General features: G+C 41.5%; 1 protein-coding gene and 1 long non-coding RNA gene across 2 annotated transcripts in view; one reads left to right on the plus strand and one right to left on the minus strand.

The window, feature by feature from the left end:
• spns3 (SPNS lysolipid transporter 3, sphingosine-1-phosphate (putative)) lies at positions 1-10,593 on the plus strand. Its single transcript, XM_088616307.1, has 13 exons — positions 1-180; positions 1,900-2,167; positions 2,520-2,585; positions 3,255-3,391; positions 4,087-4,238; positions 4,647-4,713; positions 5,817-5,959; positions 6,259-6,411; positions 6,641-6,830; positions 7,464-7,529; positions 7,967-8,065; positions 8,739-8,910; positions 10,130-10,593. The coding sequence occupies exons 2-13, from the start codon at positions 1,957-1,959 to the stop codon at positions 10,150-10,152; spliced, it is 1,479 nt and encodes a 492-aa protein (XP_088472433.1). The 5' UTR covers positions 1-180; positions 1,900-1,956; the 3' UTR covers positions 10,153-10,593.
• The window catches only part of LOC148643624 (uncharacterized), a 21,843-nt gene continuing 2,592 nt past the window's right edge, over positions 8,061-27,311 (minus strand). The window contains exons 2-3 of the long non-coding RNA XR_015929083.1: positions 14,384-14,679; positions 8,061-8,183 (exon numbers count right to left, since the gene is read on the minus strand). This is a non-coding gene — a long non-coding RNA (uncharacterized LOC148643624). The remainder of the gene's footprint in view (positions 8,184-14,383; positions 14,680-27,311) is intronic.

The raw sequence follows: 27,311 nt of genomic DNA on the forward strand, positions 1-27,311 counted from the left end.
TGAGGAACTGTTTGAGGGCGTCCCAAAAAGGAAAGAGGGGGGAAGGGGCCGTGCTTAATATTGTGAAGTACAGCTTATTAATGCAGTGAGAAATATTTCTCCTTTATCCACAAATTGTCTGCCGGAGCCAACAAAACAGAATGAGCTGACCAGAAGACGTTTCAAACCCTCATGCAGCCAGTAAGAAATCTTGATTCAAAGCCGAAGACATGCAGCGTGATTGGAGTAGAGGAACAGGCTTGCTGCAATGCTCAGAAGCATCACGTTGGACTCTTCATGAGTTGACTGTTTTGTGAGAATAGATCCTTTAAAGTTGTTGTCATTGTGTTGGATTGTGTTAGCTTGACAAGAGCATTGTAGTATTATAGCAATGTTTCTGCTAATTATGGCTGATTCTTGCTAATTAATAGCGGTAAATGGATTTTTATTTTATATGTATATTTATTTTAGATTTATATTATATTTTTTTATAAAAACAGTATTACATCTTTGCAATTCTGTTTTTCTTCAAGATACGTAATGCTACTTAATTCTAGTTCATCTGCCTGAAACTGCATTTTTAACACAATTTTAAAGTATCGGTAGTGAAGTAAATTACAAATTTGCACACTAATTCAGAAACCACACCCCTTCATCTAATTCAGCACTGCGGCAGACATCTTGAGAAACATAGTAAAGGCTTGCAAAACATTTTACTTCAGTTCTGCAAAACATTTCTATGACTGTGCAAACCTACAGTTAAATTTAGGAAATGGTATTATTAGCAGTCATACAAGGCTTTAAAAAAATCCCCTTCACTCAAAAACAATAATACAACACTTGTATTTTGTACTTGTACTTGGAAAGTAAAATAAAATGTTCAGGCATAATTTTTCAACATGTATCTTGCTTATTTGCATTTTATGTCTTATCTGCTTGTTTGCAACCTCCAGGAGTACGAGATTTCTCATCACAGACTTGTGTATGTACAGTATGTGTCTACCTGAAGACTAAATGCACTTCACTTGGTTGTGACTGTGCCATCCAGACTGGGGTGCAAGAATGCCCAGCTTAATCACATTCTGCAAACATGATTTTATGACCAATTTTAAAGACCTTAACTGCAGAGTTATTCAGAATCATAAAAGGAAGAGTACACAAACTGTGCATTATGTACAGTATGAGACAAAGGACAAAGAACAAAGGCAACTTTTTTTGCACAAAGAGGTTTGAGGGTATGGAACCAATCGGCAAAACTATTTTCTGGGGGCTGATTTTGTAGCTTCTTCTTATACGAAGTTTAATGAGGCTCTTGGATCTGAATGCCACTGGTCTCCTCTCACGCCTTACCTGTCTGATAATGTCATGGTCCACGAGTTCACCTGCAAGCCTGACCCCCAGCATATAACAGAGGCATTCACATTGAAAATATGACAAAGGTTCTAATCTATGCAAGCTTTTCCAAAGATGATCTTGGAAACATCTGAATACCTTTTGCGCTGCATCAATACTTTGTCTTTACCAACACTGAATCTAAATCGGGTTTTTTATCCATTTACTTTATAAAAGGTTAGAAAATAGTTAAATATTTGCTTAAGGACAGTTTTTTTCCCCCTCAAAGGCACGGTTGATCTCTGAGATAATGTCTTGGAACTAAAAATGGGAGATAACGCATGTGAACATGGAGAGAACATGCAAACTCCACATTTCTAGTCTGGAATCAGATCTAGAACGTTAAAACTGCAAGGCAGCTGTGCTAACTGCTACACCTCCTTTAGCTTCAGTATTTTGTTTCTTAAGTTATTTACCACAAACCACAGCTAGGAAAAGCTGTTTGAAAATATTCTTACACAATGGTTATCGCAAAGACTTTAAAAAGTGATAGATCTTGGGCACACATTGTACTATTTCCCTTGACAGAACGGCGATTAAACGGATCTCCAACGTCAAGAGTTACAGTACCTGTCGGAATCCGGGATGGAAGTTACAGAGGACAGCCAGGACAGTGAAATTTCACGACTACACTCAGGAGCAGCTCATGTCTATGGTTCATTTAGTGAGAGCCACACAGACCTTGGAAATCCGAAGGCTGAAGATGCAAAGGTCTCGCCCAGGCGATCCTATGTAGCTGCTGCAGTTCTGTGCTACATCAACCTGCTGAACTTCATGGATCGCTACACAATTGCAGGTAGGATGTGTTTTTGGAATGTGCTTCGTGAGTGATTTCACGTCTCCGAATTTAATCATAACGAATGCAGGAGAAACTCTATACAATGTCAACAATATTAATTCAGTTTATTTGAAAATAAAACCATTACACAATTATATGATTGAATAATCCTGTTTCATATCTAGAACACCTAATTGGTGTTAGACCTTGGAATTCATGGCAGTAGCCATTGCCTGTCTGAGCTAACTTAACACAAAATATCTTGTTACACATTTGGTTGATATCTTTCGCTCCCGAAGACTGTAAAGGAACTCTATAAGAAAACAAGGCACAGCATTCTAACTATATATTTTTTATATTCATCCTTTAGGTGTACTACTGAACATCCAGCAGTATTTCGACATAAATGACAGCACATCTGGTCTGCTGCAGACAGGTGTGTTTGAGTTCATGCATTTTTCATACAGCTTCCGAAAGCTGTCTCTATAACTTAGAAACAGAAAGAGTTCATGGTTTTAAAAGGCATCAAAATCCTGGGACTGCGCTGCCAGTATTTGATTAAATAAAGTAGGTATTACAGTAAAATAGAGGATCCTACGGAATGTTTTATTTTCTTTTAGGTGTACTTTAAGACTGATTAATGAATGGGTTTGCTAATGATAGAAACATTTACCCCACCGTCGAATGAGGTTGGGGAAGGCTGAGCTTGCCACTTTCAAAAATGTTTGACTAGTAAAGCTGAACAAACCATAGGATGTCACCCTGAGTCAGAAATTCCTCAGGCACTTCACTACAGTGGCAAATCAGGGATCTAAAGCAGGGACTCTCAGGGCCTCACCCACAGAACGTTCCCATGTTATTAGATAACAGGAGCATCTTTTACACAAAAGCTTAAAAACAAAATCCAACTTGGATGGAAATATTCATGTCATCTTTTAAAATTAAGAAAATAATTTGAACTGTTATCTAAGAGTGGGCTTGGGGGGAACGAAAGACAAGTGAGCTTGCAGCCTCTTTGGAGACTGAGCCTGACAGGCCCTGGAAGATCGTGACTCCACAGTGTGCAATGACTTCCATGTGCAGCTGGTCTTACTGTGTTTTGCAGTGTTCATCTGTAGTTTCATGCTGTTGGCCCCCATATTCGGTTACCTCGGAGACCGCTACAACAGGAAGCTGATCATGATCGCAGGTCTGAGTGTGTGGATCGCTACAACACTGTGTAGCTCCTTCATCACCAAGTCGGTAAGAGACAAGCTCCCCCAAATTCATGTCAGAGTGTTCACCATTTATTAATTGAAGAGATCAATGCTTCACACGTGTGTAATTTATGAGAATACAGATAGACACCATAACTGACACGCCATCAGAGTCCATAAGAAGCACAGCATTATTTCCAGTTTTCTTTCTACTTCATCCGTTAATCACCTACTTGACTAGATTATTGACTTCAAATTTCCTGTTTCATAACTTTCAGCCAAATGAAGCTTTTCTAGATTAGTAAGTGCAATGATACGTAACATAATCACGATGTGTACAGTGATAAGATACCTTCAGAAAACTCATACATCAGGTATTTGTATAACATGATTTCTGAACTTGTTTAATGTGTTTTTTTTTAAATAAAAAGTGAATAGATCGAAGTCTGGGCTTCTCTGACCAGTTTTTCAGCAGTTCCAAAATCCACATGAATTTGTTTATCTGCCTGTACGTTTGTTTTAGCAACTAAAATCCTCGTTTTGTAAGGATCCACAGTACTTGATAGATATGGGTGTATACATGGGACTTTAGCCATTGTAGATTTAATGAGATCTTTAGGAAGTGGCTAGGCTGTGACTCTTCATGACCAGGGCTGAATATCGCTGCTCTTTATGTGTCAAACACAGACAACCTGTGTTCTCCAGTCATGTGCTGACCTCAAAAACCCTTTTGTTTTGCAGTACTTCTGGTTGCTAGTGGTAACAAGAGGCCTAGTGGGAACTGGAGAAGCCAGCTACTCTACCATTGCACCTACTATCATTGGGGACCTCTTCTCTGGCAACCAGAGGACATGGGTGATCTCCTTTTTCTACATTTTCATTCCTGTTGGAAGGTGAGGTCTCTCTTTGTAAATAACAGAGATACATTGTGCTCCTTATCTTTGCAGAAATGGAGGTGTAGGCATCATAACGGGTTGTTAAAAGAGCCACATACAGTAATGACAAATTTCCTGGTGTGGCAATTAAAACTCCTCATTAAAATCTTACCTTTCGCTTTTAGGAAGTGACATTGAGTATCAGAGATTTAACTATGGGGAAACCACTCACCCTTTTCAATTGGGCTGGGGGATCTAAGACTGTCCGGAAACAAAATGTCAATATGAAAATCTACTTTATTTTTGTCAGTAATGTAAACACACCTAGAAGTAAAACCCACTTATACAGCTAAGTCTTGAGTCTATGACATTCACTACGAATTAATTCAACCAAAATATTCTTCTGTTTTTTTTTTTCCTCCATAGTGGCCTGGGATATATAATTGGATCTGGTATTGCAAGTGCCACAGGGGACTGGCACTGGGCACTCAGGGTAAGAGCTGGCAAACCTTTACAAAGCCATCCATCCATTTTCTAACCACTTCAACCAATACAGGGTCGTGGGACAGTGGGAGGCTATCCCACCGAGCAACGGGCACAATGTGGGATACACCCTGGACAGGACACCAGCCCATCACAGAGCACACTGACACAGGCACAGATACTCACACGCTCACACCCAATTTTCCCAGATTCCAATTAACCTACCGGTATGTCTTTGGACTGTGGGAGCAAACTGGAGCACCTGGAGGAAACACATGTGAATATGGGGAGACCATATAAAGGTCACGCAGATAGCACCCCAGGATTTGAAGCAAGAGCCCCACTGCTGCTAGACAGCGATGCTAACCAAAGTGCCACTGTGCTTCTCAGGTTCCCCGATTTTTATCACAATTCCCTTGTACGGGGTTTGAAGCAATGTTTGGGATTTTGGAGGATGGGGGGGAATATCCAAGTACATTCTACTAATTCATCAAATATATAAAGACCTGAACTGCAAATCCTTCCGATTTCTTCTGTGCCATTTGATTGATTATTAATCTGGTCTTTTTAAAAATATTTTTCCAAACGCATGTACCTTCACAATGCAATACAGTGAGCATCTTCTCACTCCTGTTCACCCACATGCATGGCTGAATCAAGGGAAAGGTTTCTGAAGGTTTCAGCCTGCAGAAAAAGCAGAACTAGAAAAACAACAGTTTCCAGGAAGAAAAACTAGACAAGACTAGAGAGGTGGCACTCAGTCGCGTGATCAGCAGGAACTAGAATCAGATTAACAACATGATCGTGAATTTAGAAAAAAAAAAGCAGAGTACAGGGTGGGGTTAGCAAAAATGATACAAACATGAGAATAGTTGCACCCTGATGGCAAAGGCAAATTGTTCTTCAAGCATTTTGAACTTCACAGTCAGTTAGTTATCTGTTAAAAGCCAAGTAATATGTATTTCTGGATTAATGAAGGTCTGGTGAAAGAGTGATATATTAACTTATAGGTCCTGCTATACGGGGCTGTGTGATTTCTTTCTTTACTGGGTTGTTATTTTAAATTGCAGCGTTTGTAGGCTAATAACACACGATCTGTTGCCTGTGTTGCAGCTCACTCCCATTCTTGGAATTGCGGGTCTCCTCCTGCTCATCCTGCTGGTTCCCAACCCTTCCCGAGGAGCCTCTGAAATGTCCGGAGAGGGACGGGTGGAGCAGACTTCCTATAAGGAAGACGTCATGTACCTTCTCAAGAAGTCAGTCTTTACCACCATCCTAATCCTTTAGCTCCTGGGTAACACAAAAGGGGGCTGCAGTTCGAACTTTGCTTCAGATGGAGAAGATTCACTTCAAGTCAGTGAAAGTCCTAGCGGCCAGGCACACAGTCACACAGCCAAAGCACATGTTTGACTCGCCCGATCTCGAAATCCACTAGCTGTACTACAGATGGGAAGAACAGCTTCCCTGTCTTCATGGGCAGGACACACACGGCGGAGGCCTGCACAAACACAGGAGTGTGCAACCTGATCAAGACGGTCACCTCTGTCCATTTCAGCCGCAGCTTCGTCTGGTCCTCCCTTGGGTGCACCGCCATGGCTTTCGTCACCGGGGCGCTGGCGTTTTGGACCCCCGTGTTCCTGTCCCGGGCTCAGGTGGTACAGAAAGTCAGACTGCCCTGTAACCAGGAGCCCTGCGACACAACTGACAGGTAACTCCCCGATCTTCCCCTCTCCTCGCAGATGCATTATTCCCAGTTCTCTGCCTACAGGCAAATCCGTAGGAAAGGAAACGGTCAGCTTATCCAATATTTTCCCGAGGTCCTGTACTGAGAGAATGCTAAAACTTGCATCTTTGTGAGGAAAGTACAACATAATATTTATAACTGTAGTACCAAAGAAGTACCTAGTGCTGAGAGCGGCGCCACTCTTCTCTTTCAGCTACATATTTGGCGCTGTGACCATAGTGACAGGGATCGTGGGTGTCTTCATTGGCACATCCATCGCAAGGAGACTAAGAGACAGCATCCCTCATGCAGACCCCCTGATCTGTGCGGTGGGCATGCTTGGCTCCTCCCCCTGCTTCTTCCTGGCCATTGTGTTGGCGCACAGGAGCATACCTGCTACTTACGTGAGAACACTTCTCTTTCTTAAATCACAGTTTGAAGTTCTAGATTTTTAGGTACTTCTCAATTGCATGTTTATGATCTCACAGGGGAATAAGAGAGTAGTGCTCAAGTAATAAAGAGCTGATAAGGTCATTACAATGGTCCTAGGGCTCAGAGGTCACACTTTTGAAGAGAAATCCAAATTAAAACAAGGCAAGAAGTGTTGGTTCAGCTGCTTAGATAAAAGTATAATGTCTACAACACATTTCAGGGAAGCTTCATAATGGTTATTGAAAGAAGCAAGAAATGACTTTGCAAGAAAGAGGTAAAATGAGTTCCTAAACATTAACTTGCATTTAGAGTATAAGTCTATTTAAATCAGAAGGATTCAGGAAAACAACCACTCCATAAAATGCAGTTTAGAGACTGTACAATAAATAAGTTCTATAAAGGTATGTGTTGACTCTGATGTAAAAGAACAAACACAGATATTCTTTAGCATTGTCTCCAAGCTGATCTGCCTCAGATGCAGATATGACCTGAAGCGATTTTGCCTTAGATACAGTTTTCTTAACGAATGTTTGGCTTGATTTAAGGCAAACCATGCAAGTGAGCTCAAAAATCACCGTTGCTTGTCTCCTTTCTGTCCGCCCAAGGTGTTTATTGTTTTTGGGGAGACACTGCTGTCTCTGAATTGGGCTATCCTGGCCGACATTTTACTGGTGAGTGTCTCATCCATGAGCTGAGAAAAATTAGACCGTTAACATTAACACCTGGTTTCACCTGGTAATTGTTGGAAAACGGGCATTTTAACTTTGCAGATAACTTACACTAGACCAAAGTTAGCTGATCATATTTAAAGATGAATCGAACTTGCTCTGCAGATTCTGCAGAGAGTGCACACTGGCACATCCTGATGTAATTATTCAGCTTAAAGTTTTACTGAAGCAGGAATCTGACAAGAACACAATGCAAAATGGTGATGTTGTTACAGCATTCCCAATTCCTCTCTTCCAGTATTAGCATCAGGGACTGCCTGCGATACTCTGTGATTTAGATGAGAAGTTTCGTAACTCCTAGATATGGGCAATCCTGTGCAGCTTTGGGGTTCTGTACTGGTTCTGTTCTGTTTGGGGTTCATCCAATACTTCTCTTCCAGTACGTTGTCATACCCACCAGACGGGCTACAGCAGAGGCCTTACAGATTATGGTGTGCCATCTCCTAGGTGATGCTGGTAGTCCTTACCTCATTGGCATAGTAAGTCTTGTTTTAATGTTCTTTTGATTTGCTTTTCACAAGAGTAAGCGGTCAGCTTACAGCATCATTCATGAGGGCATGAGACAGGATTGCACAGCCCTCCTCTACCACAGTAATACTAGAAAGAAAGAGAAAAGAAATCACTTTATTAAGAAAGGAGATTTTCAATACAAGTCCAAAGGGGCAACCAGATCTTCCAGAAGTGCTCAGATCTCGAGTGTAGACCATATGTCAGTTTTTCCAGAGGTAGAAAAGCAACAAGCAGTACCTTCCAGAGAGACCACAGCAGCAAAATACAAAGCACACTACATAGACAGTCTGAATCTTTAAAGGAACAAGTAATCATTTATTCCATGCTAAAAAGAGAAGAAACGTACTGTGGAGTCTTCTTCACGTTCTGAAGGTTCATTATATCTCACTGCCAGAACAGATGAATAAGATACCAGCATGGTAAGTCTATATTCGTGTCTGCTGTGGCTTCCCCCACGCAAGGTTTCATTCTGAATTTATCACAGCCTTTAAAAAAAGTCTCACCTCACTGCAGCACATCACCGAGTCTGGGGGGACAGAATTGTCCTTTAATCATTCACACTTTCTCTGGGCCGTGCTCACACTCACAGGGTAGCCCAAGTGGAACAATGAAGGAAAGCCTCTTTCTGTCTCTTTTTCTCAGGTCTCAGATGCCCTGAGCAGCGAGAAACCCAACTCTTATTATTGGATTTTCCGCAGCCTGGAATACAGTTTCCTGTTGTGCCCTTTTGCCGGGGTCCTGGGGGGCTTCTTTTTCCTTATGACAGCTCTGTATGTGACAGAGGACAGGAAGACCGCCCAGCTTCTGACATCAGGTAACACTCACACGAAGGAGCTCTTCATTAGTCTCCATAAATTAGAATGTAAGGTTGCAAAAGAGAGGAGACCATTTGGTCCTCATATGGTTTGCTAGCAACTACTGTACGTGAATTGAGGATCAGATCCAGCCATTTTTTGGAGAAAGTCAGGGTATCGGGTTTAAAAACCTACCTGGGTAGTTTTTTGTTTCCAAACCCCCACAATCCTTTGTGTACAGAGATGCCTCCTGTTGTCTCAGGCTTAAATGCTCTTTGACTTAGATGGCTGTCGTGTTGTCTAGATCGTGCTTCACTGTTCCTCTTGATGAAGTCTTCTCAGTTGACTGTCAGTGCATTGGAGGATTTTAAATACAGTACTTGAATCAAGTAATCTTCATTCAGGGTTAGGGTTAGATTCAGTTCTTTTAGCCTGTCAGCGTAGGACATTCCATTAGTCCAGAGAACTGGGATATAGGCAGTCAAAGCTGCACATGATATTCTTACTCATGCATTTTACAATTTAAACTATTATCAAGATTGTTGTACCGCTGCATGCTGAGGATTTAAAAATAAAGGTACCGATGAGAGTAAGAGAAAATCTGTGCTATTTATGATACTTTTTAAAGGTCTTTAAATTTTGCATTGATCATTCTGATCTCCCCCAAGATAAACAATTCAGCTCTCTGAGATCATATCAGAAAGCTTGCATCTCTGCACAGCTGTATCATAAACCCTCTGATGGTTTGGTTGTTTTCTTGCAGAAGGAACCATGTGGCCTTAGGTGATAAGGTGATTGCATGTTAGTGATACTCTGTTGGAGAACCTGAAATAAATGCACACAAACATGGGGAGAACATACTGTACCAATTCCACACAAATAACACCCCAGGCCTGTGATTGAACCCAGGGCCCCAGCACTGCAAGCCAAGCAGTGCTATCAACTGCACCTCCATGCTGGTTAAACTATTATTTGTTTCCCAGCAACACTGTCCCCTAGTGGCTGCCTGACATCAAAACTAAATCCACTTTGAAGCAATGTTATGCATTGGAGCTTTTTTTTTTTTTAAAAAAAGCCAAATAATATCACAGGCATATCAGAGTATCACAGGCATTTTGGCTTCTCCAGGGGAAAAACAGTGTCTCTCGATCCCCCTGAAATGCAGTCTGTTGTATCCTAGGAGGAGTGGCTGTTCAGGTCACCAAGATGAGATTTTGATTCTTTTTTGGTTTTCTTTAGGCGAGGTGCAGTCATCAATGTAAAGCTCTGAATTGGATCTGACAGCTGGAGCTTCGTGTGCAGCTGAGAATACCCAGCCTGGGTAATTACCGAGGGAACAGGAGTCTGGGTCTACCAGGCCTGCTGAAACCCTCAGGCAAGATTGAGAAACTCGGTTCCTAGCAGAAGCGTACCTGAGCAAATGACTGTTGGCTAGTCCAAATGAACTCCTGCTGCAAAGTGTCAAGTGTCAAACTGTGCCAGAAGCATTTGCAGGATAATGTAAATTTATTCATTACTTCTGGCTAGGCTGGAACTGGTAACCTATGTCTATAGCAACTGTCTGCTATAAGGCAAATCATATGAAGTGGTTTAACTGAAATCGTAGTACCCTAGGTGTGCAGAACTGTTTTTATAGTTTAGTTTTTTATATTTTATCCCTGTCTCAACTATATTTTTTAAATAAAACTTTACGTTATGCTTTTGTTATCTTTCAAGACTCGTATATTTCAAGCTCAACTTCTGTTGAACTCTGAGGACGTGTTGCCTGTGCCCTGCACTTGTGAGTTAGTTGGCTGCTTCTTGCAACAGGGTGCCAAAATAGAGGCAGCCAAGTTGGAACTGTCTAAGCCTTCAGTCTTCTGCATCTGCTGAAGACTTGCAGCCAGAACTGTCAAAGAACAAATCCTGCTTATGGACCTGTGATTGACAGAACTGTTTTCCTGTAGGCAAAGGCTTTTAATGGACAGACAAAGCCGGAACCCATTCCCAACCCCGATTTGAACGTCCGTTTCCAATAGGTTCATTAAACAGACAGAGGTGTTACCAACATTTACCACATAGTGGCGCTGTTGCACAGTAGAACGTTTGCGATGCCAAACGCAGCAGCTCTTTGTGTTAAACTTTGCCTTTCACTTCCTACTGGGTGAAGCCTCATATTTATAAACCGAGACAAAAAGATATAATTTACGGTACTGCTCCTTACTCCCTCTCAGACAAAATAGCTAAATTGTTGCTTTTCATCGCCAAACTGTGCAGAATCTGCTCACTGATGAGATGAAAGTTGACAGTGCTTTAACATATATGGCAGTATCTTTTCAATTAATGACAGTTATACACAAAAAGGTATTGTAGATAAATAAAAATTCTTTGTGCAATAAAAATAAAAATGAAAAATAATTGAAACTATGAGCTCAGAGCACACAAAGAGCTTTTGTTTTGATCCAAAATTGTATTATTGAAGTCAACAGACTAGTTTAACTCAATCTGTTTTAATAGAATAGTGTTACATAATAGTGTTCTGTATTGCCGAGCTAAGATGCAATCCTCTTTTTTATCAAAATAGTCTTACCGGACATATGAAGCAACAATCCCACTTAAAGCATTCAAAGCAAAGGTCTTTTTTAGGGAACTAAAACACATTACAGATTAAAAAGTTCCATATCTTCACTGATAATCTCTAAAGCAATGATAATCTGCCACTTCAACGTTGCTCCATTTCTCTTTAATTAAGTGACTTTTGCACTAATCACATAATTTTTGTCACTTATCTTTATTAATCTATATGACTAACTCTTTAATTTTTCAGAGCACTATTTGTGCCCATTCTTATATCGAGGCACGTTGCAAGAAAGATCTGAGTGACACAGCAGGGATTTGAACCCACAACCACGTCCTTATGAGCTCAGAAATCTGAACACTACTCCACATCACCTCTGTTTTTTGTTTCATTTTAGGCATTTAAAAAAAATGTTCAAAATTAAAATTTAAAACCTCAGCGAAGATGAGATGATTAATGAAGCATCAACATAGAACGCACATTTGTAATAAAATTATTGATTAACAGCTCAAAAAGAAAAGAGCGATAGGCTGTACTGTATGAGCTGTTAGACGTATACAAAAACAACCAAACAGCACTTGATAAAAATAACCCATCTGCCTATTCTCTCCCAAGAGCATCAGTTTTCTATTTCAGAATTGACGCTGTTGCTGACCTCTTCATAACTTTCCTTTCATAGGGGAGACTGGGGATTGAAATAGCTGCCCATTCCTCACCTCCCACTTGTAGTGCTGTCATAATTTTATAAGGAAAGCTGGACAAACTGTGGGTTCTCCATCAAAGGTGACACTTGTCTGCCAGTCAGGCCAAAATGCAATGACCATTCGGTATAGAAGTGTCAACAGCAAGTCCATCTTGACCTTCTGACCTTGTCAACACATGTGGAAATGGACAGAGGGCTTCCCTGGGCTTCATTCTGTAAAGCTGCTGACTGGGGCCAAGCTACACAGAGGAAGGATGTGCAGGGCTGTAGGCCAAGGGGCACAAAATACAAACATTGCTCTAAAGTAAGATGCTTCATTCTGGGTTCTAGGAAAGACATACAGAAATACGAGGCAGAGTGTTTGGGGGGAGGGTGTGGACTGTATCAGTAGCGTTGTTTTTACAGAGATGCATGTGTGTGAGCTTAGTGCAGCAAATTCACTGAAATTGAAAAGCAACAGTGGCTCACTTGACACCCAATGGACTGTTATTACAGGGAGTTTTCTGGTGTCAAACCACACTTGTCGCTCGCAGTAAAGAAATTTCAACATGACTTATCGGCACAAAGTCGCAGTAAAGAAATTTCAACATTACTCATCGGCACAAAGTCACAGATCTTCCTTATCACAGTCAGTTAGACTGTAAATAACATTAAAAATCAGCGAACAAGTAGTGTAAAAAATCTTTTTTTCTTTTTTGACTGCAATTTATTCATGACATGGTGTAGATTAGGATGTATTTCCTACAGATGGATGTGGAACAGGTATGTTATATTGAAATACAGGTCAACTCCAGCAAAGTCAGGCAAGTCATTCTTCAAGACGAACTCAAGATGGTGACCTTGCTTCTTCTTCTGGTGTCACTTTGATTTTATATTAAGGTTTTTGGTTTCTTTAGAATTTTCTGGTATAGTTTTCATTTACTGCCCGGAGAACAGTTCTGGGTACCTAAAGGACTCACTGGGCCAGACCCTGCATTCTATAGAAAGTACACTCCAGGGAATTAGGAAACCTTGAGCTCCATTCTTTTTGCACTAAGTAATAAGTTAACCTCTAATTGAGAAACAATAGCTATTGTTGCCATGTTCTGAACACTTTATCTGAACAGCTAGACATTTCCTCTCTGCACATTCCTTTCGACAGGAAGCAACCACAATTGCTAATATGTTAAAGTCATTCCACCAGAACTGCACATACATTAAAGTCAGACCAAAACCTAGTCTGTCCCACTTCTCTAAGCAGGTCACAGACTTTAGAACAGTGTCTTTTTCCATTTCTTTTTTGCCATTTTCAAGTAATCAAAACACCCGTTGCCTCAGCTAAGCTCGACTTCTTGATTTTAGGATGAGAAATTATCCCTGAGCCTGTCTGCTTGACCAGCTCATACATCTACAGTGGTTAACCAAGAGCCAAACTGAATCACAACTTGACCTGCTTGCCAACAGCAAATTCCAAACATGTCACTTGATAACAAAGTTCACATCCGATCTTGGAAGAGTGGCATAAACCATCTCCAAGACCTAGACGGTGAACCACACGTGGTTAGAGAGTCAAATTATCATGAAATTGATTGTCAAAGTAATGAGATATATACACAGGACATTCATTCTTTAAAAAAGACACTTTATACCAAGTAACACTACATCTAAAGCTCTCTTTTCTCATCATTCTGTGAATCTATATAACAAAGAGAGCAGGTGTCAAGCACCTTGTGTATAAACCATGATACCATGAGAACTGTTTTACTCCCCCTGGCTGGTTCTGAAACCAGTAGCCACTGCATTCCAAATGAAGTAAGATGAGTGTTTTGTAAAAACAATTCCGCAAGAAATAAAAAGTGCAAAACAAAACCTACATTCAGAGAGCACTATATGGGCCAGCAGCCTCCCCCTAGTGTGTCAAGAGAATCGCTGAAGCTGATAAAGCTTACAGGGTCTTTTTATCAATGAGAAGCTTTGGGAAGATACAGTGCTACAGTATCTACTGGCACCAGCAACAACACCATTGTAGTACTCAATTACTAAGGGAACCAATGGTATCACTTTAAGAAAGGCATATTACACCTTTTGCTGTTTTCCTGTTAATTTTATTTCTCTCTTGTTTTGTGTTTATAAGTAAGTAAGTAATTGCGTGTTTCTGTTTCTGATTGCGAGCTGCATGGTGGTGCAGTGGTGAGCCTCGCAGCTCTGGGGTCCTGGGTTCGATTCCGAATCTGCAGCGTTGTCTCTAGGTTACCTTGTATTTGTGTGGGTTTCCTCCAGGTGCTCCCGTTTCCTCCCACACTCTAAAGACACGGACGTCAGGCTCCTGGGGAAATTGGTGCTGGTGTGAGCTTGCTTTGTTTGTGTCTGCGCGTACCCTGCCAGGCCTGGGGTGCTCTCTGGGTGGAGTTAGTATGTTCTCCCCATGTTCACGTGGGTTTCCTCCGGTACTCCGGCTTCTGAAACGCTCCCATGGTCTACAGACTTGCTGGTAGGTTCATTGGCTTCTAGGAGGACTGGCCCTGGTAAGCTTGTGTCTGTGTGCCTGCCCTGTGATGGACACAACAAAGTTAAAAAATCAGTCAAAGTAAACTCATTCCTGATTTAAATACAAGGACCTGTGTTCACCACAAATGTTTCAGAACAAAATTACAGAATGAACTACATGTAGAAGTGATAGTCCAAACACAGATGCAAACACATTAAAGCAGATGTTGGTAATACTGGGGTCTCCAACCTCTTCATTAATAATTAATGATAACTATTTAAGTTAGACAAACGAGCAGGTGTCTGTGAAAGAGTGGCTTCCCCACCATAGCAACAGCAAAGATAGGAAACATTTTATGAATGAGTGCCTTTTAGATTTAATACAAAATTAGATTCCCTGCAGAGAAGACTGTTAAAACTACTTCAGAGAGTACAAACAAGCACCAGCCACCCAAGACCTGCTTAGCCTTAAACATTTGTGAACAGTGAGGAGATCTTTGGATATCTCTCTTATAAGTACAAATGGCTAGAGCAGTGCGATTAGCCAACAAACACCTCTGTCATCCTTTCACCTGCTGTTTTGATAACATAATCTTCATAATAACACCTTGCACCAAGCTCCAGATCCTCCAGACAGAGCGAAACAGAAGATGCATCATTAATCTAAATGCCGGCAGATACCAAACCACACAGGAATCTAATTTTTGTTCATGAATCACAGGGTAACACATCCCAGCCCTCAGAGGCAACCGCTATGAAATCATACAAATGTGTAATGAAATAATCTGGGAGGGCCTAAACTGAGGTTTTGTCTTGAACATTATTACCAGCTCGTTACTGATTAGACGCCTAATGATCGGATTGCTCAGCAGTGACGCTGATTTCTTTTTCATAGGGTTCAAATGGAGCAGCACTTCAACAAAACAACCTGAGGAGGTCAGAGGTCACCGCGCCAGTCATTGCTGGCCTCATGCTGAGAACTGAGCAGCAGTGCTTTCAGTTAGTGCTCTCTATTTCTTCTCTTCAGCGCACAGCAGTACATACCAGCCACCACCCCCGGCCACGGTGTGTAACATATCAGTTATAAGCCAGGTGAACTACCTCACGAAAGACCATAAACACGGAGAGCCACATCTGCGGCCACTAAAAAGCGTCTGTTTCACATGAAGCAGAACTGAAAAAAGAAATTCATCTTAATTCCTAATCTGCTTTGTTACTGAGCTTCTTACTGTCAAGTTCTGCAAACGTTTTGACAAAAGATTGTATAGAAAGCTGTGATCCAACCACAAAAAGGGAGGCTTCAATGGAGCATAAGACCTCTCACAGAGCTCTCTGAGCTTGAGTCATAGGGTGTATTATTAGAGGTGATACAGAGTGCCATGTTTATAGCATCAGCGAATTCAACGCATGCTGCAAAATTTACAAAAAACATTTTCATTTCAAAATTGAAAACTAGTGTGACCTTCACCAATTGCATATCTTAGATATATTGTATAATGAAATTGATTTTGTAAAAGACCCAAACCACCAAACTTATGGTATTGTGTACAAGAAAATCGGAGGTAACAGAATACAATAAAGTATAATAGCAAAATGCAATATACTGTATGCAGTTTGAAACATTACTTAGGCAATGCACAAATTCACACCAAACCAAAAACTTTCAAAAATACAATAACGGTGTGAAGTTTTTTAATAATTCCTGTCTCAAGGAGACGGGGAATAAAATCTCTTTACACAGAGCTCAGCAAGTAAAAGCTCAAGCTCAGTCGAAGGCAGAATGAGGTGACCTGCTTCTGCAGATCGAAGAGCTCATGAAGCCACACAGTTAGGACCCAGCTTGGAGCAGCCAAACAGAACTGAGCCATGAGCTGACCACAATCCCAAAAACCTATATAGGGTACATGCAAAGGAGACCAGAAAACAGGGAACACAGCAGTGCGTGGTTTCAATAGATATTATTTTCTTTGCCACCTTCAGATGATTGAGGATTAAGTGAACATTTGCCGTGACAAATAACTCATACCAGCTTTCAACATCTGGATACACACTTCATAGAACAATGCATAATACAGACGTTGGCCAGGCTTCTTCCTACCGTCCAGGAAATTCGAGAAAGCTAGAAAGATTATTTTCCCATATATTGTACTACAGTAACCTTATCCAAGAGGGGAAGGAATTGTGAGGGAAAGGTGTCTTTTCCCTGGGTCTGTTTTTCCAGGACCTCACAGAGACTGGTCTCAGTATTGGAGCTAACGCAGATATCCATTTTTCAGAAAGCTGAAAAACAGCAGGTCAGATTCATGCTTTCTCCTGAGCAGGGTTTGCATCAGTTTTCCTTTTTTCCATAACAGGAAAAAATCAGTGCAATTGTTACAGAAGTAGAAGAGAATGTGAGAAAATAATCAAAGCTATTTGTGACTCTGTTCAGAAACAAACACAAAGCACTAGATAAATTGTGGTGCCAAGTTTTTGTGTTTTGCACAGCGAACAATGTGTAACAATCATCATCCTTCTTGAATTTTCTCTTAATATGAAACAACATGAATATTTTATAATACTTTTTGCATGTTCTTATATATCATTAATGTCTTTGATATTAATTATGCATTTTTCTATTATACATAATAATATATATATTTACACTTAGAGAGAGAGGTGAGACAGAATACATGAATAGTCAATGTGTGTTATAGTGTTGCTACTTTTCAATTTTGAAGGAAGATTCTGTTTTTCCCTAATACCAGTCTGATGGCATGAATGACTGATTAATACCCCATATGGATCTGTGTGCTGTGTTTAGGGTGCAGTGTAGTTTTAATTTTGAGCATGGAAAAACAACCATGTGAAAGCAGCGCACAGACTCTGGTGATCATTGATTTCATTTCAGATAAGAATTCCTATTACACATGAAAATGCTTATACACACTAATCAATATATCTATACTACATAAAACACTTTAACATGCTGGAAAAATGTGGTGCCCTGTAATGGACTGGTGTTTCATTCACGTGCCCTGTGTTTCTAGGAAAGTCTCTGGTTTTCTATGGAATACCCAGGAATGAACTGGTAATAAACCGCTTTCAAATAATAAAGGGAAGGATAGTTCATACAAGCGCACTAGACAGGATATTGTCCACATGATACAGTCGGGCATGTTTACTGTGGGACTGAGGATTTCCCTAATCCACTTCCGGATTTTAGGTGACTTGTTTTTCCTTCTTGTCAAAAGACTCCAAACTTATCAGGCCCAGAGGTTCATCCTGGCAGACATTGTGGCCGAGGAGATAAGCAGGGAGAGGTAGCTCTGTTATCACCCAGCTCCAGCGCAGCGCAGTGGAATGGTAGAAAATCCACCGCCGCTGATGTCGGAGGCAGTTCTTAGAAAAACAAGAACACAGCATGCAGAGTGCGTATCACACACAGCCTGCTGCCCTTCGGAGAATCGGGCAGAGCTCAGCGAGCACAGCAGTGTGTCTTTGCAGCGTCGTTTGAATATCCTGCTCACATGTCATTCCCCCTCGGCTTTTAAAATAAGAAGGGAAGCTTTCAGCCCACTCACATGCAATCTGCATCTATCCCAAAGCCTTAAGGTCAGTGCAGCACAACAGCACACAGGCTTTATAACAGCTCATCAAATCCAAACCTGCCTCAGTCACTCTCACCAGAATCTGACCTGAACTTTGATGGCAAACGTTTGAGCTTGTTAGATATGATTAATGAGGTTTTGCTAGGTTTCTTTCAGATCATCTTTCAATCAGCATACGGTTCCCTTTCCTTTTTAATTTCTGAGCTTGGTGCAATGCATTATTTAATCTCAGCAAATAAAAACACACATGTTGCATTGTGAGAGAGGCCACCTTCACCTCTGCGTCCGGAGTCTGAGCGACACCAAATGGTGTCCAGAAAATACAAATAGGGCTTCTGGCTTCATGGAGCTTCTATTCTGTGAGCAAAAACTTATGCAACACTTGGCACCTTCTCTGAAGCCTAAACAACTTACTTACAAGCTTATAGCTACACCATCGATTAGTAACTGGAATCCCATCGATCATAGAAGGCTCTGTGCCACACTGAGCTCAGGAGAACAGAGGGAGGTGGCACTCTGCCAGCCCTAACTGGTGATCAACTCAGGGTCCACTATTGTTCCCATTCAGACGAGAGAAATCGCTGACTGCTCCACTTGCTGTCGTGCTTTCAGTGCGTCACAGAAGCACAGTGACAGTGTGGCTGCTGGCACAGCTGAGAGCTTGGCTGTGGTGCACTGTGGGATCCTCAGCTCAAATGAATTACTCAGAGTAAATGGATGTTGACACTTTTTGCTGCCGATAGCTCTCGCTGCTAACACATACAGTACGCAATACACTTGTGTAAAAATGGCTTCATTGAACGGCTTCATAGGCTTGTTTTTAAGCTGACGTGGATCAGCGGCTGGCATTGCTGCCTCACAGTGCTGGGGACCTGGGTTCAATTCCAGATTTGCAATACCGTGTGCATGGAGTTTGAATCTGCATGAAGTTTATATGATCTCCCTGTATTCACTTGGGTTTGCTCCAGGTTCCTCCCACAGTCCCAAAGACATACTGGTAGATTAATCGGATTCTGGGGAAAACGGGTCCTGGTGTGAGAGTGTTAGTGTCTGTGTGTGGGCCCTGCGTGCTGGTGACCCGTCCAGGGCGTGCTCCGCCTGCTTGGCAGGATAGAGTCCAACTCCCCAGTGACCCTGAATTTGAAGAAGCAGTTAGAAGGAGGGATGGTGGGTTCAGTGCAAGCACTGGTGTTTTTCTAGTGTTTATATAGTATGTGCAAACTGTTATTTCTAGAAATATAGCCTCCGATTAGCACCACTGCAAGAGAGATTGACTTCTTTTTCAACAGCTCAAGAAACCCAATATCTTTTAAATAATATTTAAGAGCATAGATATGGAAACCAAAGACCCTTTGAGGACTCTTCTTTTTGTTAAGAGATTATTAACGGTGTTCAAAGGCTAGAAAAAAACATTCACATTGAAGTACTTGTTTCAAAAAAGACAATCTTGCTGAGGGTGGATTTGGATAGTTTAGTCTCTGGTCCCTATCATGTTGTTTTGGGTCTCTCAGGGAAGAGGGGAATGAGGCGGTCCTGTGGAGAAAGCAGGGCTTCCCCCTGTACCCACACACAGAACAGGGGCACATGTGGTCTTCTGATGGCCCCTGTGCAATCTGGCAGCAGCTGAGCCGTCTCCGTCAATAGCAGCACATGGCTGAATACTGCGAGGGCCCGTCAGGAGCTGAAAAGGTCATTGCTTGCAGGTGATGATAGTTCTTTATATACAGAGTGTGTATAAAAGGAAACACGGACTAACTGGAAAAATAAATGGGGCTTGAACTTTAGGGATCAGTCAGGACTGGTCCTGTCTCCTTAGGTTTAAAGCTATTTATAGGGCTAAGAGACCCATACTGCAGGGCGTTTCGTCACCATTAAAAGAAGTGAGTTATTCTGTGTGGGTGAACCAAATCTTGGGGGTATCGGGAGAGAAGGCTACCACCTAGTTAAAAAAAAAATCAATAGCAACAGTATCAAAGATGTGTACAAAAACATTGTTGTGCTGTGAGCTGTGGTAAAATGAATTGCTTCATGCATAGACAGGCTAATGGAAGTGTTTGTCAGGACAGATTAGTGCACAAAATTGAATCCCTGGGTTTTTTTGCAGCCTTTCATCCATCTGCCTTCCTTGTGCTGCACAATCGGAAAGCGTGCTGCGTGTCATCATAAACATCCTTTCTCCTGTATTAATTCCAATTAAGTCATCTGGAAGAAGGCAAAGCCACTCCTGGATTTTCCCAAAGGAGTGAACACTCTGCGAGGCCATGATTAAAGCCCGTACATTTTCATTTCCACTTCCCTAGATTTCACTGCATTTCTACAGCCAATGTACCTCAGGGAAACCTACAGCAGTATTTGAACTTTACTGTGCACTCACCAGTCTAAGACCAAAACATCTCTATCCTTGAAGCAAAGTGCTCTGCTTGGACAATTTCAAAGAGGCACAGAGTATCACTTTTTTTCTTAGAGCAGGTTTCTGTAGCTCCAGTCCTGAATAGCTCTAGTGTCTTCTGGTTTGCTTTCCAGCTGAGCTCTGAATAACCTAATAAACAGAAGTAAACATGCTTCTCAGATGTCTACTCACTGAGGCTGCCTGTAAAACCTATAGGACTATGGGTCTGCAGGACCAGGTTGCAGACCTTAAACTTAAGATTTGGCTTTGTGTCAAAGCAAGGAAACCCCACTTGAGCTTTCTTCACTGCAGTCACCATGTGGTGAACAGACCTGTGTTAGATGCACCTCTCTGCAATAACCCTTCAACCTGCCTTTGTGCAGTAATCTTGAATCCATCCATTAAGTGTAGTGTGTGTAAAGAGAACTCATCCCAGCAAGCAACGGGTGCAAAGCAGGATATACCCTGGATGGGACATCAGTCCATTGCAGGGCACACACAAACACAAACACTCAATCCAGGGCCCGTTTTCCCAGAAGGCAATGAATTAAGCACCTGGCGGATCACATGTGAACACAGGGAAAACATACAGACTCCACACATACAGCACCCCAGGCTCGGAATCAAACCCAGGGCACCAGCGCTGCAAACTACTGCACCACTATGCTTCCGATATACTTGTCAGTCAGTTTTTTGGGGGAGTTTCATCAGTCGTGATGTGCAGATATGACTACATAACAACAGCAAAAACTACCGAAAAAAAACAACACAAGCATTTGGAAGCTATGGGGGAGCTGCCAATTTAAAGAACTTACGATGTTGAAATGACTTACTCATGCATCAAATTGTATGAATCACAGCCCACTATACAAATAACAGCTTAACTTACGTAACTCTACCACCTACAGCTTTACAAGGCTTTCTCATGCTGAAATAGGTAAAGTGATTTAAAAATCCTACTGACTTTCTGAACTTCTTAACTCAGAATGCTCAGTCCTGCTGAGAGGTCCAGAAATATCCGAAGTCTCCCACACAGCTACTCATCTTTCACCTTGACATCTGTCCAGGAATGCAGAGCAAGCTTCTTGCAAGAACCTGAGTATTTTTGTTATCAAGGAAGAGGGGTTCCCTTTTTTTCATCCTAAATGTCTTTACTGGTCTTTCCATAATGCACACTACAAAAAAGACATGATGTCTGGGGCTCAAGACAGTGCTCGGAAAGGAAGGAAAATAATCTGAAGAATTCTGCAGTCAACAGGAGAGAAATGGAGTTAATTGAGGAGAAGATGCAAAGGAGAAAAATAAATTCACGCCTGCAGACAAAGGAGGTAGTAGGTTTATCATTCCAGATTACAGATGATGGCAGCAACGGAACTGTTTTGCTTTAGGTTACTACACAACAAAGTGGGCAAAGACAGAATGAAGCCAAAAAGAAGATCCTGTGAAAGACAGGCTGCCCAGCGAAAGGACACTTCCTGGCCTTAGATCATCTTGAAAGATGTTTTTTTTTCTAAAAGTCCTTCAACTAATTCAATACATCCACTCATTTCCTCTATCCATTCACTAATGTCTTTCAAAATACACCAAAACCATATCTTACCAGGAATATAATCAGCTATCCCTAAACTGAAGAATATAAGCATCTAGCCCCACGTTTCACGAGCATTCAAGCTTCTAGTTTACATGTCTCAGACCAAGAAAAAAAAACAGCCACAGTTCTTCAAATTGAAAAGCACCCCAGGGTTCATAATTGAAACAAACTAGCAATTGGATTACATTTAATGCACGTGAATAAGTCACAGTACAGTGCTATGTGCTATGGTGTAGTCTGTGTCTTGGATAGCACCAGCCAGCCATTCCACAGCCGTATATCACAATAAGACACGAGAGAGAGAGATGATCTTATTAAATGCTGGTAGTATTCTACAGTGTGAATCACTCCCTGGAAGCTGCTTGGGCTGAAGTACAGTAAGTGCTGAACAATGGGCTCAGTGATGGATCTGAGGATCTGCAGTTGCACCAAGGGTGCAGAAACAAACTGCACACCTGTTCAATTCCAGGATACTTAGACAACACATCCACAGCTTCATGCAGCAGTTTGATTTGTATGTATACTGTATGTGTGTGTGTGCATATTCTTCCACATTCTTTAGTGCAGTAAGGCTAAAGGACAGCAGGCTTATTGCAGGCTTATTTTCATGCAAGGGTGCATGAAAAGGTTTGGTATTTTACTGCTTCAGAGCATGCATAATCACATGGATCAGGTTTCTGAGACAACTTAGCAAAGAAGGAGCTACGAGGCTAAGCAATGGGCCCTGGGGTTGTTTGCTTCTTGAAATTCCAGTCTAGAAATTTAGAGAGAATAGGGTACACCCTGCAAAGATTGACGGCAAAACCTGGGTGAATTACAGGCAGTCGCTCTGAGACAGATGATTAAGTACAAAGTGCAGCCGGTGCTGACAGCCTGGTCTTGGGAGAGGGAGGGCCTGAGAGCTGCAGTCACTGGTCATCATCAATTCTATGAAAGATTGAAGAGAAGCAGTGGAGCCCCCTGCTGAGACAGCCGGAGCATGAGATCACTTCGGGACAGAGGCGTCTGCAGCTCAAGCTAACTGCAATCATCTGCCTGTTAAATGGACCGATTTCTGCCTTGGAAAGAAAGGTCAGAGGACCAGGACACATGAAAACAGCCCAGATTTTCTTTGCTAGTACCGGGGCCAGACCAGTACAGTTTTACCATGCAGACATACTGTACGAATAAATATACATATAACCTAGAAGAGAGCAAGTCAGTGAACGAGTGTTTTTACACTTGGTTCCTCCATTTTGTTTTTGATTACAGTAATCAAGGGATTCAAGGTTGTGCAGATTATTCTGGTTTACTATAGCTTGTGTGTACATGACTTTGGAAGCTAAGGCCCACACGGTTTCAGTAGTTCCCTACCGCAAAGGGCAACGAGAAGGACAAGCTGACAGCTGTTTGAGGAACAAAATCAACCATGTGGCTTTGGTGTCTGTGGCTTCCAGTAGCTCTTTATGCTGAGCCAGGTCAGCATGAGTAAAATAGGGAAGTGAAAAACTGTAGAGAAAAAATAGCCTGCTGTTTTTCCAGTGAGAGGGACAAAACAACAATAATACTGGCTCCAAAAATATATCTAATGAGACCTGCAGTATACTCAGCCTTGGAGCCTGATCTTGACATGTTCTCAGGTTCTCAGATGTTAACCCAGCCTGGGACAGGTTAGTAATGGGATGGGTGACCTCTAGGGAAAACAAAGTTGCTGCAATAAATGGTGTCAGTGGACCAGTAGGTGGCACTCTTCCATCTGGTGAAACAAACTGATTTCTGGTTAATTGGTCATTACAAGTTCCTTGGCACTATGGGTAAGAGTATGCGTTATTGTCATGGTGTCTTGGTTAAATTATACTGTGCTGGCTTGCTCAATGTGGCCACCCTGTGTTTTTCCCTTAATTAAAATAAATGAGTATATCCTCGCCTTTCCACAAGATGCGTAGTAGGGTGGTGGGGCTTTTGTGTAATTGAACTGAAGTGTTGGATGATGTAGGCCCCCTTCTGCATGTGAAGCTCTTTGTAATTTCTGAATTTCTTACAAATTCTCAGATTTTGCTTTGCAGCAGATTTTGTTCTGGTGTACGAATAGACCCTTCACTGGATCCATGGACTGAGGTATAGTCCCTCCTGCCCTAAGCTTCCAGAACACCTTCTGGGCTGCTATAAACCTTACTAGAACAGGCTTTCTAAAAATCAATATATGGTCTAAGGGTAACAGACCCTTGCAGAAAAAACGTGCATGGATACACTGCTTTACCTTGACCTTGAATATGAGCTACTAACAATTTAACAGGTTAATATGCTACACCTGTGAGCAGTTGCTTTCTCTGAATATAACTCTCTGATATACAGATACATGTTTACAAAACCCCTCTGTTGATGTTAAGCCTGGAAAAAAGGTGCATTACTGTAGAAATGACTACTCTCAGTTTAGTCAATAGCTACAGTATATCTTAAGACCTCTGACCTGTAATATAATAGGGGCCTTGGGTGACGAGGGTGAAATTGTATTTTTTATTTTACCTTTCTTTGAGCCAGAAGAACCCAGTGGCAGTCAGTTCTTTCTGCTTTGAAATCAAGTGAATCTCTTCCAGAGGATTTGCCTTGAAGTGTTGTGGGTTATAAATCAGACACCTCTCTTGAATGCTGCTGTCTCAAAGTCTTGGATAGAATTCTCTTCACAAAGGGAACAGGTTGTGTTATTACAAATGCATTTGTTCTCACAAATGTGCTCATTATAAATAATCTAGGAATAGGAAGGAATCTGAGACCCGAATGGGAGGAATAAGTGAGCTTAACAAAGACTTGTTTGTCTATTTTCTCTGGTCTTTAGATAAGAGTCTTTCCCTTTCTTGTAGGGAAAGAGTTATTCTTACTTCTATAAAGGGTGATTTTCTTTTCTCAGAAGAATGATAAGAAACAATAAGACGATGAAGATTTCCTACCTTTACAGCAGATTTCTCATTATTATTATTGTGTAGAAACTCTCAAAATAATAAACCCTGTAAACTGGCCTAACTAAACATTGTGTATACATTACATTTGTTACAAAGATTTGCACTGTGACAACGCGTATTCTGCTTTTATTTATTTAAGGTTTACTTTACAGTAACTAGGCAATTAAGTGTTCTTCAACTAAGTCAAAGGCCAAGTTGTGTGTTTAATCGCGAAAAGAAAGACTTTTACAAGTTCTTAAATTCTGACCTCCAACATGTTTATTGCTAGCGGTTGCCTGCTGTAATGTTAAAACCAGATAAGCATGCTCAAAAGTTCAAAAGAAACACCGTGTTTATTAAACCCAGCTGAAATTAGATAGCTGATGTTTTCAAGGTTCTGGCTCTACTCGATGGACTTCATATTTAATAAAGAAGAGAGGCAGATGAGCTGTATCAAATACATTTGCTCTTCTCAGTAACTCCAGCACTGGTGACCGTGTGCAGTGTTGGCGGTTCGTGAGAGTACGAACTACATTGTACAGCAGCGTTCACGGGTTTTCATTTCTGTGCTTTATGGTTATAAATATATTCATATTTTCGTAAACTAAAACGTGCATGCGTGCAGCTAAGTGCTTGCCGGTGAAGATGCATTTATCACTTCAATGTGTCGAAGGGACAAAAACATGTTAACATTGACTAGCTGCGATTTTTATTTTGAATTCATGAGGTCTTCTTTGTGCAGTGTTCAATCTGAGGGGGGTGAAGCAAGCGCTGTCCAGGGTACTGATACTGTATCTCCCTAAAGAGAGCCCCATTCGAGTGTACACACACCACCTCAACGCAATACACATGTACATAAGACCCTGCTCGAAACTTCGTTTCACTCTTGTTTCGGGACAAGCAGACAGGAGACGAAGCACCGCTTGTAGGCTTTGACTTTGACCCACTGTTCTAATTAGCAAGCTCTGCAAGTCGTTTTTTTTCCCAATGTGCGGTTACTATGTGCCTGCCAAGCTATAAAAAAACAGTCTGCGTTTCAATGACATTCGGCACATATTAAAGTATGTGGTGCTTCAGAGGTCCAAGGCATCAGTTATCTTCAATAGTCTTGAAATGTATTATCTGTAGGCGTTGTTGGAATAGAGGTTTTATTTATCGTTACTGGGCTGTGTGCTGTATTACTGACGAGAGGGTGTTTTATTTTATCAAGCGGCGATATTTATCTACAAGGACTGAAATGTATTACAACCGTCGCTCTAAAACTCTGGAATTTCCACACTGTAGTGAATTGTCTTACTTGGAATTCCATTACGACCATCTGCAATTATCTTTCGGCCCCTTCAAAATAAATATCCAAATTACAAAGAGAAAAGGCGAAACTCAGAATTCTTCACTCACTGTTCCCGAACTGGAGTGCGAGGGTTTCAGGTGCTGATATTAACACATTGTGATTTACAGCTTTCAGTTGCAAATAAGCAAAGGAATACCCTTTCCCAGCCCATCTCAAGACTAAGCCCGTCTTTCCATGTTAAAATCACATGCCTTACGCCGCACACTTTCCAACTTTTTTATTTTTATTTTAATGACTAATACGCCCTCAGGACGTCTCCGCAGATTGTTCGTGGAGTAACCAAAGCATTTAATTGCTTAGTGATGCTGTGAGGGCTGCACTGTCCACACAATGTATTTGCATAATCTTTTCTACCAGGAGGCAAACTCTTTCAGACAGCAATATTTTGTTTATGTTATTTTATCGTCAGTTTATGCCGTGCATACCGACCCCAGCATTTCCATAAAGCTGTGTATTATTTGCTGAAACAATGTAATCCTAAATCACATTGTTATGAAGTCAGTTATTTATAGACCACCTACGGGCTTGAGAGAGATCAGGAAACAGCAAGATAAGCATAGACCACCATATATTGTCTCGCTGAAATATTTACAGGGGTTTGCGTGTTTGCTTTTGGAGGGTGTTTGTGAAACTCTGTAATCAGATGTTGCCTAAGTGCTAAAACAATAGGTAGATAATGTAAATATATTGTCCAAGGGAAATCAACACACAGGGCACATACGCTGATGGTCCTATATTATTTATTTTACAAAAAATATTTCTTGGCATTGTCCTCAAACAGCGGGCGTCAAGAGTGACTCGTGTGGATGTCTGCGCTGCTGTAGAGCTTGATTTAGAGTCCCACCGAGGTGCTCGG

Source organism: Lepisosteus platostomus, chromosome 22 (assembly GCF_059453375.1).
Source record: "Lepisosteus platostomus isolate fLepPlt1 chromosome 22, fLepPlt1.hap1, whole genome shotgun sequence".
Classification (NCBI taxonomy): Eukaryota; Metazoa; Chordata; class Actinopteri; order Semionotiformes; family Lepisosteidae; genus Lepisosteus; species Lepisosteus platostomus.

What these genes read in the sequence shown, in the direction of transcription:
- spns3 (XM_088616307.1), top strand. Translation starts at nt 1,957, where the DNA reads ATGGAAGTTACAGAGGACAGCCAGGACAGTGAAATTTCACGACTACAC. An exon ending in ACTGGCACTGGGCACTCAGG is followed by an intron (nt 4,714 to 5,816) that starts GTAAGAGCTGGC and finishes CCTGTGTTGCAG; the next exon opens with CTCACTCCCATTCTTGGAAT. An exon ending in CCCTGCGACACAACTGACAG is followed by an intron (nt 6,412 to 6,640) that starts GTAACTCCCCGA and finishes CTTCTCTTTCAG; the next exon opens with CTACATATTTGGCGCTGTGA.